This window comes from Vulpes lagopus, chromosome 11 (genome assembly GCF_018345385.1).
Source record: "Vulpes lagopus strain Blue_001 chromosome 11, ASM1834538v1, whole genome shotgun sequence".
In the NCBI taxonomy this organism is placed as follows: Eukaryota; Metazoa; Chordata; class Mammalia; order Carnivora; family Canidae; genus Vulpes; species Vulpes lagopus.
Window position 1 is genome coordinate 98,262,990 of NC_054834.1, and position 22,039 is coordinate 98,285,028.

The 22,039-nt window shown below is 35.6% G+C and overlaps 1 protein-coding gene across 8 annotated transcripts in view; it reads right to left on the reverse strand.

Annotated features, from left to right (window-relative positions):
* Nucleotides 1-22,039, reverse strand: part of CHN1 (chimerin 1) — a 194,641-nt gene that overhangs the window by 76,801 nt on the left and 95,801 nt on the right. For 7 of the 8 annotated variants that reach the window (XM_041722802.1, XM_041722806.1, XM_041722800.1 and 4 more), the window contains one exon: nucleotides 2,676-2,964. In XM_041722802.1, the coding sequence (XP_041578736.1) occupies nucleotides 2,676-2,964 (289 nt within the window). Of the gene's footprint in view, nucleotides 1-633; nucleotides 687-2,675; nucleotides 2,965-22,039 lie in introns of those variants that run through there. The other variant, XM_041722807.1, reaches the window with a different exon arrangement.

Sequence of the window (22,039 nt, forward strand, 5' to 3'; positions counted from 1 at the left end):
GTTAAAAAAAAAACCAAAACTTTATTTTTAATCAAACCTATTTGATTGAGCACAAAGCCCTTTTTGCAGCAAGTATTTATAATGAAAATCTTGTAAAAGTACTGTCTTATAGAAAACCCCTTATCTATGAAGAATCTGCCGTCCAGACTGGTTAGGAGATTGTCCCAAAGTGATACAATCAATTGGTAGATACGCTAAAAATAGATCTCCCCTTTCAAGGCCCAAGTATGGTGCTATTTCTAGTACTGTGTTCTCTCTTTCTTGTACACCTACACTCCTTGAAGGATCACAGACTAGAACAAGAACCACATCTTGGAGATCATCTAGTCTAAAGCTCTCTTGCTAAAAGTGGGGAAATACAGTCTCAGAAAAGTAAAGCAATTCGCCCAAAGTGACACATAAAATCAATTCCTATTGTAGAAACTGGAATCTAGCTCTTAATTCCAATACCAGAAACCTTTCTATGACAGTGTACTAACTCCTGCAAAATCAACACTTTTTGCCTCTGAAGAAAAGGCAAGCCCCTCACGGACAAATGGGCTTTAGCTATTCAGGACCCAGTAAAATATTTACTAAACCATACTAGTGGCAAGAGATATTTTAAATCAATTAAACACGATTGTCTTTACTTACAAATGTCATCAACTGTGACAGGGAATCAATGTTTCAAGCTCTTGAACAGGTCATCATCCCTGTCCTGTTGGATGACACCTATAAATAAAATAAATCTATTTTTGAGTGAGTAGATTTTAAGCCAACTAGATTTAAGATGCATGCAGTTTAAAGCAAAGAGTAATTTTTTAAATGATTCTTAATTATGTACTGCTGGAGAGAACTAGTTCCCAGTGCCAGCTATTTCACTCTATGTGGCTATCACTGGCCATCAGCACAAGACAATCCGGGCAATCTAACATGTAATGTTGCCAGAATACACGGGGAATCGTGGATCCTAGAGCTAAAAAGGTCCTTTAGGCATTATCTACCTCAGTGTCTTTCCTTTGTGAATACTATTTTCACTTTGTAGGACGGACAACCAAGATCCTATGAGTTTAAACGACCAGTCCAATGAGAAATAGCTAAGTGTTGTTAGCGGAAGTCTCTTGATGTTGAAAAGGATATCCAGAACACATTAACAAAGGTTATCATTAGGCTGATAAACTCTAAAAAACCCACATGCACACACTATAAAAATATTTCACAAATGTTAACTTAGAACAGTTTATCATAGTTGCATAAAACATATTTTCAGTATTAGAGATACTTAAATGCAAGCATTATTGAAAGATGCCATGAATGGAAAATAACCAAAAGTGAGAAAATGGGAATTAGAGAGTGAAAAGAACAATATTAAATATAGCATGCTTTTAGGATTCTAAATTCTAGTTACTTCCAAAAAAGATCTGAGTTCCTAACAAATATGAAAACCATTTTCTGTAATCTATAATTTCAAAAGTTGGTTTCTCTGTACCCACAAAGTGCCACATTGAGTTAGATTTGCCAAAAACTAAAATTCAGGCTAGACAATGAACATCTTAGGTTTCCATTCTGTACCTAAATACTTTAAGACAACTAGAAGTATTTTAGGATACTACCTGGAGGTAATATGGCTGTTAAAGTAACATTACCACCAAACTCGAGTGCTTACTATGTGCCAATCACTGTTCGATTATCTAACTCGTACTATCTCCTTAAATCAATTCTCACAACTTGATTATTACTACAATTTTGCAAATAAGAACATCAAAGCACAGAGAAATTAAGTGACGTGAAGTAAGCTCACACAACAGGTAAAATGGCAGCATTTGCACACAAATCTATTTGGTGACACAATCCAAGCTCAAAGCACTATGTAATACTGCATTTCTTTAACATGGCAACTGGAGAGTTTCAAAAATATAAGAATGGATCAACACAATTCTAGTTAGAATACATAAAATTCTCCTACCTACATCCTACACAATAAAACATCAAGAAATTCTTTGACTCATTTTCTTGGGGATAAGGAGGCAAGTAGGGACAATTTTCAAAGTAAAATAATATCAATGCTAAGGATTTGAAACTTCTAATGTTAACTAAATATAAAATATGCCAAATGAAAAACTTAAATTGTCTTTTATAATTAAAATAAATCTTCTGATTCAATCACTTCGTAAGAGTCCAGCAGGAGACAAACGCTCCTGCTACTCAGGACTGACTGATTCTCAAAATAGTGTAATAGTTATTGATAGACTAAATTTAATCCTATGTATTTTAAAGTGTGGATATCTATCATTTTGCTAAAGAAGAGAACTATTTATAAAGGGAATGAAAAGGCAGTTTTGATAGATTACATGACCCCCTCAATTTCTGATGGGATATAGCTATATTTTCTTGACCACAGTTATGGTTCTAACCCAAAACCCTGAACTTTTTTTTTTAATTAGGGGGCATTTTTTTCAGCATAGTTTTAAACCATGAAACTGATGAAATAGGAAATAATAGGGAACACAAGCATTTACCTGACATAACTGAACCAGGTTTAGATATATGCAAAGCTCAGCACCAACGAAACCAGACATCAAGGAAAATGCACATCTTTTTCAAAGCTCTGTGAAGCCAGCCTCTTCTGGCAGTCATGGCTTTTTCATACAGACCCCGAACAGAAGAAGATCAAGTGTGGTTTCATGGTAGCTTACCCTTTTCTCTGACACCCCATCCTGGCCTGTAGAATCTCTCTCATCATGTGTCTCTTTCAGGACTGGCATATGTTTTTGGTATGCTGGCTCTCTGTTTAAGGTTGTGTATCCTATGTGCTCATAAATTGGGTTTATCGTCATCTTGGCAATGTATTCTGCTGCCTTGGTTTCAATATAGAGAGTAATCAATCCATCAGTCACCAGATCGTGGATGGACTCAAAGCGCTTCTCCCCAACGAAGTGCTTTCCATCGTAGTACAGCCTGAAGTTTCTGGTTTGACTTCCAAATCTGCCTCAATGAAATGGGAAAGATGTTTTTAAGAAAAGTAAGCAACTGAATTCTTTCTGAAAAGAAAAAAAGAACAACAAAAAAAAAACTATTGCTTTGTTTGTGTGTGTCTTCTTTGTTAAATAAACTGTGGCTAATTTCTATGAATCGTCTGGAATATAGAAAATAAAACTTTTTAACACAAAGAATGAATTTGCAACAACTAGGGATAACTAGCCAAAAGCATGTCTCCTCTAGAAGGAAAAAAATGTTCTTGTTTGTCTTTTTAAACCACTTCATTATCCTGTAGGAAAAACAAGGAAAACAAAGCCCATATCCTATTAGAACACATTCTATATTCAATTGGTCAACTCCATCATGGATGAAATTTCTATATTAACATGTTCTCTTCAAGTTCATCAATAAAAATATTCAACATACTACGGACCCCATGATTCATGTCTTTTAATGGGAAAGCTCCCTTTAGGGCTCACCTAAGTATGATGCCAGCAACCCATTTAAAGTAGAGCTGATTCCAGAACCTGAGCCATAGAGTAGGGCAAGAGAGCAACAGACACATATTTTTGTGATTTCTAGCCATGGGTCAATGACTTGCTCTTCCCTATTACAGAGTCATTTTTCTGTGTCTCCTTGTTGAGTCTAAACAAGAAATATCTACAATATATATAGGGCATAGAAGTCATATACTACTAGACTATAGATATTCGGTTCTCACTTTTTTTTTTTTCCCTGTTCTCACTTTTGGGTCATGCTTTGGTGACATACTTTAAAAACTGGAGAATAATGGTTTTAGTTTTATAATTTCAGTATTTTGCTTCCTGACTTTATGAAAGCTGATGCCAACAGGCACCAACAGCCAGTATCATGGTTTCCCAAAGGTGGTCTCAAGTGAGCCTAATTAAAAACTAAACAAATTAGAAATAGTGTATTTATTTTTTGTTGTTAAAAACACACAGAACAACAACAACAAACCAGAACAGATAATCTAGAACCAACCTGGCATTATGACCATGATGGCCCTTCTACTAAAATAAAATTTATCCACATTTTGGTTCTTTAATAGCAATTATATTTTGACTTATACTCAAGTGAATGATCCATTTAATTCCAATTTCCCATTCTCTACTTTCCTGTAATGTTATAAATTTCTCCTGAGTAAATTTTCATTATAATGAAAGTCTAAAAAACTGGAAGGTAAAATTTCTACACCAAAATTAAATATAAAAGTTTTTTTCAGTTTAATATGCTGCTTTTATAATTTCCTTTTTGCTAATATATATCTGCTTTTGAGAAATAAACATGGAGAGCCATTTTATAGTTTTTATAAGATTCTTAAAATAATCACTCATAACACTGTTTAACATGAAGTCCCTTTATATTTCAATTATATTCAGAGGCATTTCAATGAAGGATTAGTCCATTTTACTCCTTCAGAGCCTTATATTTTTACAGTACATATAACACTTAAACTTAAGACTATCCAAGCAGTGGTGGAAGGCATTTGTCTCTTGAATTTCTTCTAAAATCTGAGCAGTATGGGAACGTTGGGCAGAAGAAAAGATGGCTGGAATAGCCTCATGTGGGTTGGGATGGTTAGACTGAAAAAGCAGATCTCACAATGGGTCCCTCTTCACAATGGGTCTATTCCTAAGCCAACCAAGGAGAGGATTTCCTGGCCACCTCTAGGTATTGGGCAAAAAAGACTAAGTAAGTTTGTCCTTTTCTCTTTATCACAGCAACTTCAAGAGACCCTACATACAATTCCCAATTCCTCCTCAGCTGGCACTTCAGCTTTGGGCTTAAGGTACAATCAAACTTCAAGTCTTAAGGAAGGTGATCAGATAACTAAAGTAATTCATAATATGGGTTGATTTAAAACTTAACCTCAAAGGACAAGAAAATGAATTTCCATTTTGGAATTAGGATTGATGTTTTTCTAAGAAAGCTGCATTATTTTCACTACAGGAACTGTATGCTTTCTTTGCCTACCCTGTACTGCCCTCTCTTTCACTTTGGAGGTTACATAAAGAACAGCATCACAGCAGAGACCGGCAGAGTTTGTCGTCTCTTCTGTGATTTGAAAGGCATGACAGAAAATCTTTGAGGAGGGTGGGGAATGGATGTGTCTCGTCTACAAATAAGAGCCATAAAAAGAGAGATGCCAAATCTAAAGGGCGAAGAAAGAATTCTTCCTTGTAAAAGTTTGCCACTTACAGACTGTCATTTATGCAACATTTAACAACACACCCAGATAGTTCAGAGTAAGGTTCCTGTTCCCTTGATTACCTCAATAGGAAATAGATATACATAAAAACAAGCCAATAGAAACACAAGATGAAACAAGGAATTTTATTTCTTTATTTTTAAAGGTCTGTTTTATTTTTTTATTTATTTATTTTTTAAGTAAACTCTGCCCTCAATATGGAGAGTTCTAACTCATGATCCCAAGGTCAAGAGTCATATGTTCTACCAAATGAGCCTGCCAGGTGCTCCAAAATGCTGAATTTTAAAGAATTTATCTTCAGTTTGATTTCTAAAAAATTATTATAAAAATGTGTATAGCCTTGATCTTAAATGGAAAAGGTACATTTCTTTGCAGTGATTCGTGAAAGCAAGTCAATCCAAAGTCTCTGTCACAATATGAAAAGCAAGGAATTCCCTGCTTAAATAAGGTCTCAGAACTACTGCTTATGTCCCAAGTACAAAAGCACCCTTGCAGCCTTGAAATTAGATTTGACCAGGGAAAGAAAGGCAAAAATGTGGGTCCTGTGTGTTTAACAGAAAACCTTAGGTTTTGGGACCAGACAAAATAAGTTTAAATCCTGGAATGGCCACTTTTTAAGCTGAGTGATTTGAGAAAATCCTTCTTCAGATTCTGCATCTAGAGAACAGGAATCACATCATCTTTCTCTACCTGGTTGTGAGGATTACATAAACATATTTAAGTCAAAGCTAAATACATATACTAGGTTCAATGAATTGTAGTTCCCTTTCTCCTACTGTTAGGCCTCTGCAGAGAATGACAGAACATGTATCAAACAATAAAGTAAAACAGAAAAAATAAATATGCATTGTAGGAGGCTAAATAAATAACTGGTAATCCAAATAGCTTGTATAGGAACATCTCCGCACTGGCTGGTTTTATAGTCAACACATGGCAAAGATGACCTCTTTGTGAATTTTTTCGGATGTCCCTGAATAAGTTTATACTACTGTTGTAACAGAGTGGAACTACAGCAGAATGCAAAGAGGGGAGGAAAAGAGAAGCAATGTATCTTTGCACTGTGGCTTGTGAGTCAGGTATTGGAATTCAAAGGCGAAAGGTCAGCCAATGTAGTCATACTAAACGCGGGGCATATTAAATGGATCTGGTGACGAGAGTTGAATTTCACACTACAGAGCACTGATTTGTAAAAACTGCTAAGGCTAAACAATTTTCCTCCATTTCTATAGGAAAATTTTTCTTTTCATTTTTTTCTTATATTTATTATCTACATTTGCCTTTGCTTTTTTATACCTGTTCACTCTTTGGTGAACATATCTGAAGCTGTACAGGGCCAACTCTCCCCTAGAGAGTTCAACAAAATTCATTTTCTTCAAAGTGGTACTGTAGTTAACAAATAGAGAAGAGAGACTGGGATAATCTGCTTTGAACTGCTACTGTTGTAATACATAATTACCACTTTCTAGAAATGTATTTTTCTCCAGTGCTTTCAGGTTTTGGTCTGTTTAATGAACTGTTTAATGCATCCAGCTGCATTCAGATGAATTTCAAAATACATAATCCTAACATATAGCTTTAAAAAGTGAACAAAACCCTTAATACCACCCTGTTTTTTAGAAGTAAATTGTACTAAAAAAAACTCAGTCTAGAGGTACAAAGTGATGAAAATATGTATAAGGAATAGCCTTTGGGATTTTGCTTTACTTCTTCTAAAACCAAAAATTAGTTCTGATTTGAGGTCAAAGTATTTGAAAATATCTCTTCAAAGGAAAGCTCCAAGCTAACAGATGTTTTCTCTTACCAAAGAAACATATACAACACACTTGTGTAAGTCAACAATAAAATGTTAGAACTATTTCCAGAAACCAACATGCAAGAACAGTTTTATTTGTCATAAATACATATTTGTGTATTGCTTACCAAAGTCAAAGAAGCTAATCAAATGATGAAATACAAGTATCTCACAAATTTAATTGTCAGTACACTCTTGAAAGAAAGTTTAGAACAGAGACAAGAATATGACAAGGCATTCAGTTAAATACCAAAAAAAGGAAAGGCTTAGGAAGAGAGAACGGAGCTATATGCAATTTAAAAATATTTTCTCCATCGGAAACCTTTGTTAGGATGCTACATTTGTCTATCTGGCCATGTAATTTTGGGGGTGAAATGAGGCAACAGTATTAAAATGTGTGAACTCGTGATGATATTCCCTTGGCACAGTAAATCACCTTCAGTGAACGAAGCAAGCCAACGCACCTAACTAAACCTCCAAAGGTGACATGAGGTAAGCTCCGGAAGGTGGAACTGACATGGAAGAATTGGATGAAGGTCTGCGTAAGAAATGGTAAGATATCCACCACCATCCCCACCGATCTTTTCTGGTCCTCTCTCCAGTGCCACCCCTTCCCCCACTCTCGTGGAAGACCTAAACCTTATTTTCTGGGATAGGATAAAACAAGGACACTGTGAACTGGGGGACACTAGACAGTGTTGAAAGGAGAGGTGCTACCCTGAAAATTAAGTGAAAGTTTTACATATTGAAGATTGAATCCCCCATCTTTCTTTGCTGCCAGATTCTCAAAAGGCTTGCACTTTTTCACGATAGGAGACTGGAAAATTTTGCTCTGGCAAATCGCATCCGCCCAACTGAAAAGACTTAAGAATAGAAACATCATCCTCTACTTGGCTGGTTTCTTTCAAGCTCTCAGAACTACAAGTCAGCTTTTTAGTGCCAAATAAACTCAAATATGAACAGTTAGCCAAGGCCCACCTGACGTCTGAGGGAAGACTCTCTCACGAAGAACAGAGATAAACAAAATGAAAGAAAGTTGAAGGAGAAACACTAGGATGCCATAAAAAAGTAACAAATATAGGACACATAGAAAAACTGAACCAAAACCAGGAGTTGGGATGCTCATCGACTGAACCACCCAGGCACCCTTTAAGAATATAAATTTAATAATAGAATTTAATGATGAGTTTTTAAAGAGAATGAGGTGAGATAATAGAGCTAAGAAAAAAAACAAGTACCAATATAATTACTACAACTAATAAATAACTAGAAATGACAGAAAATAGCATCAACAGGATTGAAAAGCAAATCGATGGCATAGAGATAAGACTTAAACAACTAAATGGATAGCTAAGAAAAAATAAAAGGGTAAATCAATTGCAGTGTACATGATAAATGCAGATGACTAGGAATCCAACATAAAAATTGTACCTCAAATTCAGATGCCAACACACGGAACAGAAAAATTATTCAGAAATAGAATTCGGGAAATACTCCAGGAAAGGAAAAAGGAACTGAATCTCAAGACTGAAGGAACACTCTGTTTCATGGATGAGTTTATAAAAATACTATCAACACTAAAACAAATCCTGGTTTAAATTACTAAATTTGAAGAGTAAACAAAGAATTTTTCAGATAACCAGGCAGGAAACAGTGTCACTTTCATATAAGGGATTGAGAGCAAGATTGTTCTCAGACTTTTCTACACTAACAATAAATGTCAAGAAACAGTGGATTACTATGAAATACCGAGGGTAAGAGAAAATACACTGAGGATATTCTATCTAAACAAGCTGTCGTTTAAACAACAGAGAGACAGTCTTGTTATAAAGTTATAGCTTCCCTAAAGTCTTTAGAAGCCAGTGAATGCTAATGTCAGATTTTTGGTGCCTCTTTTTAAAAATAATACTGCATGTAGCAGCAATTTAACTTTTTAGAATATTGATGCCTTTAAGAAATGCCTATAATTTTGGGACGCCTGGGTGGCTCAGTGGTTGAGCGTCTGCCTTTGGCTCAGGGCGTGATCCTGGTCCGGAGATCAAGCCTCACATCAGGCTCCCTGGGAGGAGCCTGCTTCTCCTTCTGCCTATGTTGCTGCCTCTCTCTCAGTGTCTCTCATGAATAAACAAATAAAATCTTAAAAAAAAAATGCCTAGAATTTTACTTAAATTAATAAGTGACCATTCTTACACAAGAACTATAGTTATCAGAATTTCACTTCCATGAAATGCAGGGACTCTTTCTTAATCATGCACTGATGAATGAGTTTCCTATATCTTTAGGAAACAATTAACAGAACTGTTGTAATGAAACCCAATTCGAGTGAAAGCCTGGAAAGTGGAACCAGTCTTGATGACCTGTTCCATTACACTAAATGGTCTTCATAGAGCCCAAAGGATCAAGCCTTAAAAGTATCTTAAATTCAGGGAACAGCTTATTCACCGGTAAAATCTCTTTTGTTAATAATTTTAGTGAGAGGACTTTGCATCTTGAAATTTATAAAATCTCTCTTGTCTTCTTTCCATACCTACTCATTCCTGCCAACCTGCAACTCACAGCCTTTCTCCCTTCTATCATAATCTCTTAAACAACAATTGTTATACAGAATGTCAAGGATAAGTTAGTGGATGTCTCAGTCAAAACAAGAACAAATAAAAACTCACTGGTACATTGTACTTGTAACACAGTCACTGATACTGTTTTATCTGACTAGTGATTCAGTGAGGTTAGAAAAGATCATTTATTTGAGCAAGTATATGTTAATGTCATTCCAAAGTAGAAGTTTTGTATCATCAAAAAACATAACTCATATTTCAATGTACTGTTCAATTTGATAGCTAACTGAATTATAATAAAGATTTTTTAAATGAGGATATGTTAAGATAATAAAAGGCAGCGATGCCTGGGTGGCTTAGTGGTTGAGTCTGCCTTCAGCTCAGGGCATGGTCTCAGAGTCCTGGGATCGAATCCCCTATTGGGCTCCCTATAGGGAGCCTGCTTCTCCCTCTGCCAGTGTCTGCCTCTCTCTGTGTCTCTCATGAATACATAAATAAAACCTTTAAAAAAAGAAAGACAATAAAACGCATATGGCCCAATCATACCTATATGGAAATAGAGAGGATAACTTGATTTTCTGGAAATATAATGCCTGGCAGAGCTATTAATTAATTCTATGCTTTGGTAAACTTTACCTATAACTATGGCTCATCTACCAATCATGAAATAAAAGTGTATGTTGAATGAGTAAATTATAAGAATTCTGTCTTATTTTACAAAAATCTTAAGTCTGAAAAATGAGACTCTGAAGAGACAAGAGACCTTTGTGATTATCTAATTCTTTGTTACTACTGTTGGAAACCCAGGCCCCCAGTCTCTACCCCAGACCATCAGATTCAAAATCTGCATTGATAACAAGATCCTGAGGTAATTCCTATATGGCTTGAAGTCTAGGAAACACTAGTCTAATTCAACTCCCTCATGTTATCAATGCAATAACAAAGACATTCAAATTTCAAAACAGTAAAATAGGCTAATAAAAACAACGCTGAAGCTCCAAACAATACAAAATTTAAAAAAAATTCAACCCACTGTTTAAAGTAAAATGGTTCTTTTTCTCCATTAGCATCAGCTGCTTTATAGTGTCTTTCTGGAAAGCCTCCTAGCCCAACTGTACTGTGCTCCCCAGTATTTCTACGCATTGCCATATCAGCAGGTCCCCAACCAAACTAATCCATCCTGTCATCTCTTCTCCCTCTTTAGAAAACCATTCCTGAGACGCCTGAGTGGCTCAGCTATTGAGCACCTGCCTTCGGCTCAGGGTGTGATCCTGGAGTCCCAGGATCGAGTCCTACATCAGGCTCCCTGCATGGAGCCTGCTTCTCCCTCTGCCTTTGTCTCTGCCTCTCTCTCTCTCTCTGTATCTCTCAGGAATAAATAAATAAAATCTTAAAAAAAAAAGAAAAAGAAATGAAAACCATTCCTTCTCCAACATCCCTTAATGGACCCATCACCCACGTAGGCAACCCTGCCTACCCTTTCATTTATCTGAAATTCTTCAATCTCCCTCTACATTTAAACTTTTCTTTATTGAATGATCTTTCTGAATCTACACAAACTCCACCCATTCTGCCTACAGCCCTGAGTTTGTTCCAGGAGAGATCTTATCACACTACTTTTCCTTTTGAAAATTGTTAATGGTTCATTACTGTCCATAAGAAATAGTTCAAATACTTTATCAAGTCCTGAGCTCTTGAGAATCAGTTATTAGTTTTACTTTGAAAGCAAAGGAGATTGGCATAGTACTTGGGACATATTAGACCCTAAGTGGCTGTTGAATAGAATTAATAAAGGGTCCGTTAATACTTTCCCCTAAGTTGGCCAGCTGAATGTAACAACAACAAAACTCGAAAAAATACATGTGAGTAACGTAGAATTACCAAAATATAAGCAGATTACTAATTTTGTTGGGCATAACTAAAAAAGATGTGATAATTATCATGATATAGTGTTTGTCATGTATAGAACTGTAATGTTTTCCATATTGATAACTGGGAATAAATAAAAACCAACCCTTCTAATGCAGTGAACCAATTATAATCATTTTTCATACCTTGTTTCATTATACCAGCAAATCAAAGAAACAATAGTATGTCCAGCCAATAAATAAATGGATGTGCTTACACAGAAGAGTATTATACACACATTTTAATCTTTTTAAAATAAGGATAGGTCCAAAACCAATCAGCACATTTGTACAATTAACAACAGATTTGGCTTAATTACCACTCAGTTTCCCTCCTTTCTCTTATAGTCCCTTTCACTATTTCTAAATTCAAATAAAACCTCCAAAAAAAAAAAAAAAAAAAAAAAAAGGATATGGCTTATTCAAGAGCTAGTAATCAGTCCCACTAACAGCTCATTAAAATCTTATTTCCATCACTCTACTACTTCAGGATAAATAGTCACACTACAATAGAAGTTTACAAGAGCACAGAGCTACATATGTGTGTGAGTGTTTGTAGAACAGTATACATATATACATAAGTGCATAAACATACCCACACATTCTATATATATGCTTTTCAGATTCCTACTATTAATTCTCTTAAACCACAAAATGTTTTATTTAATTATTTCTGTATAAATTATACAATTCTAAGTATCACACATGGACTATGATTTAACATTTTAAATATTAAAGTTATTAATTAATATGATTTAATATTTTCTTAAATATTAAGGTTCATTATCATGAATATATGACTAAAATCTTAGTGTTTGAATACAGAAATATCCCACAGGCTTGCACTGAGTTAGCCTTTTCCTGGATCTACATTGCCCCCAATCATTGAACTTTTAGTTCTTGAATCTAGTTTTATATTTTTAAAACCTCTTTGCAGGGTACCACTGTGTTCACCTTCTAATTTGCTACTTTTTATTGGCTGTAAGCTTGGGGAAAAGATATAAGGCTTTATTAATATTTTATATCAAAATATATTAAATACTCTAATGGGGATTACTGACTATTATTCCTTTGCAATCAACACATGGGCTCCGTGGCAGCTATGTAGCCACTCAAAGGCATTTCCCCTGATTTCCAGCTTCCTAGCTATATTTCTAAGAGCTGAAGCTGCCAATAATCTGATTTTCAGATAAGTAGGATGTTACTGTAGATGAGTGGAGGTAAGCCTAAATTTGATTAAATATATATCTTTACGTTTATGATCTAGTGGTCATTAACAATCAGAAATTACTAAATAAAATGTATCACTTAAAAAATCAATTTCTTAATGTATAATTTATATTCAACAAACTTGCATCCATTTGAAGTGCATAATTTAATGAGTTTTGACAGATACTATCACAGTCAAGATTCAGAACATTTCCAACACCCCCAAAGTATCCTCATGTTCTTTTGTAGCCTATCCTTTTGTCCCTTATTCTATTCAACCACTTATCTTCTTTCTGGAACCATAATTTTCTATACTTTATGTAAATGGAATCATACAGCATATATTCTTTTTGTGTTTGGATGTCTCAGATTATATAAACCATCACTTTTAAACTGATAGATACTGCTCTCATTGGATTTTAACTGCAACTAGATCAAGAATTAGGGCTGTAGAAAAGCAATAAATGAAATTTGTAATTGCTTTTTTGTTTCTGGAGTTGTTCTTAAATAGCTAATTACATCTAATTAAGATGTAACCACCAAATATAATCAACCTGTTAGTTGGAAACAAAGAATTATCAACATAGCCATGGTTGCAAATCACTGACTTTTAATGGCTAATAAGCAAAAAGCTTAAAATGTAATACACAACATATCTATTCATTCTGTTCATTTTTAAATGAATGAATGAAATGAATGAAAATCTGTTCATTTTTTTTAAAAGATTATTTGAGAGAGCACAGCATGCATGCATGCATAAGCTGGGGGAAAGGGCAGAGAGAGTGAGTGAGAGAGAGAGAGAGAGAGAGAGAGAGGAGTCTTTTTTTTTTAAGATTTTATTTATTTAAAAAAAAAAGATTTTATTTATTTATTCATGAGACACAGAGAGAGAGGCAGAGACACAGGCAGAGGGAGAAGCAGGCCCCACGCAGGGAGCCCAATGTGGGACTTGGTCCCAGGTCCCCAGGATCACACCCTGGGCGGAAGGCAGCACCAAACCTCTGAGCCACCAGGGTTGCCCTGAGAGAGAGGAGTCTTAAGCAGACTCCGCGCTGAGCACAAAGCTCTGTGTGGGACTCAATCTCATGACTCTGAGCAGAAACTGAGAGTCAAACACTTTACTGTGCCACTCAAGCACCCCATGTGTGTTTATTTTTATAATACTATTTAATATTTTTGAGTGTTCTATGCTAGCCACTATGCATGCCTTCGCTTCTAATAGTATGAAGTGTTATTACATCCTCATTTTATTGATAAGGAAACTGATACTTAAGAGAGGTAAGTAATTTGCCCAACGTTTTACAGAAAATGCTGGTACCAGAGTATGAATATATCTAGTATGAATATATCTGTCTGACTGCAAAGCCACATTCTGAATCACTAACCATATTTGCTGATTTAAAACCACAGGGTCAAAAAGATCATCATCAGAAGCCCAATAATTGGATATGTATCTTTTAGAGGAACATGGCAAAAGAATCATGAATACCTGACCACTTAAGAGATTCTTAGATAAGATCAATAAATAGAATGAAAAATGGTTCTTTAGTTTCTACTTACACAAAGAACTGTGTAGTAGGATGTTACAGGGAGGCATTCTTTGGTAATTCTCCAATGCAATTTTATTAAATAAGCCCAGTATATACCAAGTAGTGCACAAGGTTCACAGAAACCAAGACTTAGTTCCTGCCCTGGAGGACTTCAATTCATTTGTAAAGACCGACATGTAAGCAGATGTCCACTGGAGAAAGACCACTGGAGGTGGTCACTTGTTCTTACGTATACTCTGAGAACATGTGAAGATCTTTTTCCAAAATAAATGAATAACCATGTGATCAACAGTACCAGGCACAAATGTATTCAATAGAAACTCAGATATCATCTTGCACATTAGGTACCATCCCTAAAAATAAAAACACCTGAGTCATGAATAGATTTCTAAGTGATCCTAAAAACCTGGCAGCAAATATCTAATGGAACTCTGAAGAAAAATTTTGAAAGACCTAGCAGAATGATTCAATCTGTAGCTTGGAAAATGACTACAACTGAGAACAGAAGCAGGGCCAAAACCTAACACAATTGTCTGAAATGAGCAGATGAGGAGCGGGAGGAGGAAGAAACATGCACTCAGAACAATGACAAGAGCCATAGGGCAGCTATTTTAGCCTCAGAACATCATGAGACATTAATAGGAGATCTGTTCTACTAGCCTCAGGAAAGACAGGACAAGTCAAGGGGGTAGGGATGGAAGAATGGAAGGATACACCAGAAGAAACACTCAGTATATTCAGTATACTTAATAAGATAAAGGTAATGTATATAAAAGATACCTAAGAGCAAGGTGGATGAATAGGAAGTTCCAGCCCTTTTTCCTCCACCGAACCATTGAATTAAAGACACATGGAATAAAATTCTTTTATGAAAGACACATGGAATAAAATTCTTTTATGAAAACTCCAGAACCCATTTAAGAAACTGCAGTACCACCAGGCAAGCGCAAAGCCAAGAAAAGCCTCACTGGAACAGATAAGAAGGGCTATTTCATTTTATCTATGACTGCCCCCCCCCCCCCCAAGACAACATAGTTCAGTTTGGCTTGTGGCTTCTCCCCTAAGGGTGGGAGGAGGAAAAAGAATGGAACTTGTGTCCAACATTCTGGCATTTTGGAGGGCTGCCTGAGGGACTGGTTACTAAGCTCACCTGATTCGGAATGCTAAGGTAATTGGCATAGTTTGGATGCCCGGGGGATTCTGAAGGCAAGGGAAAATGGGAGCAGCTTGCTGTAGCATCAGAGAGCCTGCCGTTGTCACAGATGGGCTGGCATGGCTTGGTGCAATTGGGAGAAGGTGCCCAACTTGTTGCTTCTCCCTTGGGAGGGAGAGAGAGGGGTGGGGCATATATCTAACGTTCTGGCTTTTCAGGGAGTTCCCAAGGGAATGGTATTTGTCTTGCCTGGTTTGGGAAGCTTGCAGGAAGCTAGTATACTTCAGATGCCTGGAGGCTAATGAGAACAGGAGAAACAGGGCAGCTTGCTCCTGTAGCACCCAAGACCCTGCGGTACCATAGACAGATACCAGCTGGTACAAAAGATTACAAGATCCTGAAAAAGAAACTGGCAAACCTCTTTAATTGAGAAATCATGTACATATAGCTCTGAGAAGTCACACTTCCCAAGAGGTGTCAGAGGCCTCCAAAATCTATACCTGTGCTGATCAGTGAAGGTCTTCTTTCATATGAATCCTGTCTGTAAAGATCAGAAGTGGCTATATTTACAAATGCAAAAAAACTCAGGGAAAAAACCCACAAACCACATGAAGAACCTGGGAAACATGTTCCAATCAATGAAACAAAATAAATTCCCAGAAACCAACCCCAAAAAAACACAGATCTGTTAATTACACAACAAAGAATTAAAAATAATTTTCTTAAAGAAGCTCAATGATCTAAAGGGAGCACGACAATTAAATGAAATAAAGTCAGGAAAATGATGCATGAACAAAATGAGAATATCAATAGGAGAGACATAAACCTTTTAAAGAGAACCAAACAGAAATTCTGGAGCTACAGAATAATTATAAAAATTTGGTCAACTAATATTCAACAAGGGATCCATGAATAATCAATCGGGGAAAGGGCAGTCTCCGTAACAAAAATGATGCTGAGAAAACTGGAGAAATACATACAGAACAATGAGATTAGACCTCTAATTCACATGACTAACAAAAATTAACTCAAAATGGACCAGAGACTTAAACATAAAAACTGATACTATACACTTCTAGGAAAAAAACATAGGGAAGAAGCTCATTGATATTGGTCTTGGCAATGACTTTTTGGACATGACACCAAATGCCTAAAGCACCAAAGCAAAACAAAAGGGACTACATCAATTTCAAAAGCTTTATACAGCAAAAGAAATAATTAACAAAATGAAAAGACAACCTACAGAACAGGAGAAAATTTCTGCAAACCACCTACTGAATAAGGGGTTAATATTCAAAATATATAAAGAATTCATAAAACTTAACAACAACAAATCCCCACAAAACCCAAATAATACAACTTAAAAATGGGCAGAAGAACTAAACTAATTTTTCCAAAGAGGACATGAAAATGGCCAATAGGCAGATGAAAAGATGTTCAATATCACTAACCATCAAAGAAATGCAAATAAAAAAACCACACCTTGTAGGATGGTTGCTATCAAGAAGACAAGACCAAGTGCTGGCAAGAATGTGGGGAGAATGTAAATTGGTCCAACCACTATAAAAACATGGAGGGTCCTCAAAATTAAAAATAGAGGGGCCCCTGGGTGGCTGTTTCTCCCTCTACCTATGTCTCACCTCTCTGTGTCTCTCACGAATAAATAAAATCTGTTTTTAAAAATTAAAAATAGATCTACTGTATAATGCAGCAATTCTACTTCGTGATATATACCCCAAAGAAATGAAAACAGGATCTTAATGAGATATATGCACTTTCACATTGATCACATTATTCACAACAGCCAAAATACAGAAACAACCCAAATATCCATCAATGGATACATGGATAAGAAAGATGTGGTACATATACACAGTAGAATATTATCCAGCCACGATAAAGAAGGATATCCTGCCATTTGTGACAACCTGGATAAACCTTGAGCACATTGCACTAAGTGAGATAAGTTAGACAAATGTATGATATCACCTACATATGGAATTTAAAAAATTCAAACCTGTAAAAACATAGTCAAATAGTGGTTACCAAGGGATAAAGAGCAGGGGATAAGACCCACAGTGTTTAAAGGTACAAATCTGTAATGAGGGCAGCCCAGGTGGCTCAGCGGTTTAGCCCCACCTTCAGCCCAGGGCCTGATCCTGGAGACTGGGGATCAAGTCCCATGTCGGGCTCCCTGCATGGAGCCTGCTTCTCCCTCTGCCTGTCTCTGCCTCTCTCTCTCTGTCTCTCACGAATAAATAATAAAATAAAATCTTTTAAAAAACCCCACAAATCTGTAATGAGTACTAAATAAAGCCATAGAGATCTACTGCGCTGTACTGATATAATGTGATAAATATCACTACCATGGCAATTATATCACAATATATAAATGTATCAAAATAATACACTTCAAATTTATACATTACATGTCAAATTTATTCGATTTTAAAAAAGGTTCAGCATCAGATTTGAATAAGCAAAAGAATCAGTAAAATTGAAGACAAGTCATTTTAAATTACTGAAACATGAACAAAGAGACAAAAAGAATGAAGTAAAGCTCCTAAGAGACTAATGGTAGATCATCAAATGGACCACTAAATACATTACAGAAATCAGAAGAGAAAGGGACAGAGAACTTATTTGAATAAACAACTACCGAAAATGTTCCATATCAGAGAAAGGAAATGAACACTCAAATTCAAGAAATTCAAAGACCTCCAACCAGGATGAACCTAAAAGAGGTTCATACCAAGATACATCATAATCAGAGTGTCAAAAGTCAAAGACAAAGACAGAATATGAAGAGCAGCATAAGAAAAACAGCTCATCATGTACAGGAGAGCTTCCATGATACTCTCAGTGGCTTTCTCAGAGAAACTCTACAGGTCAGTGAGAATGGGGTGATATATTCAAATCGCTGAAAGAAAAAAAAAATACTGCCACTGAGAATACTACTTCTGGTAAAAATGTCCTTCAAAAATGAAGGAGAAATAAATACTTTCCCAGATAAACAAAAGCTGAAGGGGTTCACAATCACTAGACCTGCTTTATAATAAATGTTAAAGACCTCAAGTTGAAACTAAAGGACACTAGACAGTAACATGAAAGCATATGAAAATATGAAGCTTGCTGTAAATGTAACTATACAAATACAGAATGCTGTAATACTGTAACAGTGATGCATAAAGCACTATTAATTTTGATATGAATTTAAAAGACAAAAGCATAAAAATAATTATAACACTATGTTAACAGACACACAATATGTAAAGATGTAGTTTGTGAAATCAGTAACATAAATGGAGGTGATGAGATATAAAAGAGCTTTTGCATACACCTGAAGTTAAGTTTTATCAGCCTTATAAGATGTTTCATATAAGCCTCATGGTAACCACAAATACCAAAACACACAGAAGAAAATGAAAAAGGAACCAAAGCATGTCTGACCAAAAACATTAATGAAACATGAAGGAAGGCAGCAAGAGAGAAAAACAGAAACAAAATAGTTGTAAGAAAAAAAAAAAAGTAAAAAAATAAAATAAAAATAGTTGTAAGACAGAGAAAACAATTAACAATGTGGCAAGAGTAAGTTCTTCCCAATCAGTAATTGCTTGAAATGTAAATGGGTTGAACTCCCCAATCAAAAGATAATGAGTGCCTATAAAAAGCATACATGGGCAGTCCGGGTGGCTCAGCTGTTTAGCACCGCCTTCAGCCCAGGGCGTGATCCTGGAGACCCAGATCCAGTCCCACCTCCGGCTCCCTGTAGGGAGCCTGCTTCTCCCTCTGCCTGTGTCTCTGCCTCTCTCGCCCTCTCTCTCTCTCTCTCTCTGTCTCTCATGAATAAATAAATAAAATCTTTTTTTTTTTAAGTATATATGTTCCTAACACAAGGGCACCCAAATGTATGAAGCAAACATTCACAGAATTGAAGGGAGAAATAAACAGTAACACTGTGTTAGTAAAGATTTCAATAATGGACAGAACAACCAGACAGTAATAAGGCAAGGGAGGACCTGAACAGTACTACAGACTGACAGGACCTAACACACACACACAGAACACCTACTCAACAAAAGGAGAATACATGTTCTTCTCAAGCACACAGAGAATATTCTCCAGGATATATTACATGCTAGTGCACAAAAGAAATCTTGACAAATTTAAGAAGATGGAATCATACTAAGTATTTTTTCCAATCACAATGGAATGAAACTATAAGTCAACAGCAGTAGGAAAATAGGACAATTCACAAGTATTTGGAAATGGAACAACATACAAATAACCAATGGGTCAAAGAAGAAATCACAAGGGAAATCAGAAAATATTTTGAGACAAATAACAACTAAAACACCAAGTACTAAGAGGAAAGTTTATAGTAGAAGACACCTAAATTAAAAAAGAAATCAACAACCTGACTTTACATCTCAAAGAATTAGGAAAAAAAAAAACCTAAATTCAAAGTTAATAAAAGGAAGGAAATAAAGACCAGAACAAAGATTAAAATAAAGAAATAAAAATGACTGAAAATCAATGAAATTAAATGTCAGTTTGTCAAAAAATATCAACAAAATAAATAAGCACTTAGTCACACTAAAGACAGACATACAAGCAAAAGCAAGAGAATAAAGAGCCCGGAAATAAACCCTCATCTATGTCAAACAATCTTTGTCAAACAATGGGGCAAAGATAGTCTTTTCAATAAATAAATGGTGCCGGGAAAACTGGATATCCACATACAAAAGAATGAAAATGAACCTTTATTTTATACCATATACCCAAAATGGATTAAAGACCTAAATGTAAGACCTGAAACTATATAGCCTCTATAAGAAAACATAGGGGAAAGCTTCATGACAGTGGAACAGGCCACAATTTCTCGCCTTTAACATCAAAAGTAACAAAAACAAAAATAAACAAAGGGGGCTACATCAAACTTAAAAACTTCTGCACAGAAAAGGAAGCAATCAATAGAGTGAAAAGGTAGCCTTATGGAAGGGGAGAAAAATACTTGCAAACTGCATATCAAATAAGGGGTTAATATCCAGAATATAAAAAGAACCCATGCAGTGTAATTTTAAAATGACCTGATTAAACAAAGGACTTGAACAGTTTTCCAAGGAAGATAAACAAATAGCCAACAAGCATATGAAAAGATGTTCAACTTTACTAATCAGAGAGAGACACAAATCAAAAACACAATGAGGTATCACCTTATACCTGTTAGGATGGCACTATCAATAAAACAAAATGACAAGGGTTGGTGAGTATGTGGATAAATTGGAACCCTTGTGCAATGTTGGTAGGATTGTAAATGATGCAACCACTATGGAAAATGGTATGGAGTTCCTCAAGAAATTAAAAATAGAACTACCACATGACCTAGCAATCCCACTTTTGGGTATATGTCCAAAAGAACTAAAAACAGACTTCCAAGAGATATTTGCACATCCATGAACACTACAGCATTATTCACAATAGGCAAGCTGTGAAAGCAACTTCAATGTCCATCAAAGGATGGAAGGATTAAAATCTGAGCCAAATACAAAAAGGCAAATGCTGCACAATTCTTCTTACATGAGTTAACTAAAGTAAGCAAACTCAGAGAAACAGAAAGGAGATTGGTGGTTGCCAGCAGCTGGGGGGTGGCAAATAGTGGGGTGGGGAGAGTCATCCTTAAATGGGTAGAGTTTTGTCATGCAATATGAAAGAGTTCTAGAAATCTGATAAACAACAAGATACACAAAGTAAGCAATTACTTAATCAACACTGGAAAGTTAGGAGAGTTAAAAAAAATACACGTATGTGTACATACAAGTAGTTCAGGAAAATGTGGTGTAGATTAGGAATACCAAAAAGACAACCCACTGAGACAAAATCATTCATTAATTCATTCATTTTTGCATGCCCACCCCAGTAGGGTATAAAGAACCTGGTTTACATTCCTGAGATAGAACTGGATACTGCTATGTAACTCACTAACTTCCCTCTATATTAACAAAAATTAAGTTGGTAAAAGAAAAAACCACACACCTCTTTCCTTCACATCTTCATCTGTGTCCTCTTCCTTCTTCCCAATCATAAGTACATACTTGATTTCATCTGTTTTCAAGACATATTGTCACCTACTTAACATCTCTTTCTAAACTTTGTTGGAAAGTGTCATTTGGCTGGCACAGGGACTGCAGTTTAATTAGGTAAGTGGAGAAATTTAATATATATCTGCTTTTAACATCACTGTACTTAATTCTACTCATCAATAAATCTTTAAAACTTGTATTTGTTGGTCAACTGTCAGGCTCAACTAGTTATATTTTAATGTATATCATCTACCATATATAATGGTATAAATCATATTTTATCTACATTATAAATGTCACATCAACATTCAAATCACAGATATACTTTAGTAAAATGATTTATAAATAAATATGAAAATATAGAAGAGGGAAGAGAAAAGCAAAGAAAGATACTTTCTTTTCCCATTTTCCACTGATATAATCTGGCAAATTCTAAAATTGGTATGTTATGAAATTCTGAAATCTGTGTTTTGGCAAAATCTGACTACAAAAAGTTGGATAATTATTTGGAACTTTGTGCTTAATTCAAAGAATCTTTTTTACTCAAAATGGATGTTCCAGTTTCTGAAATCCACTGAAATTGGAGAATGGAAAGATAGCTC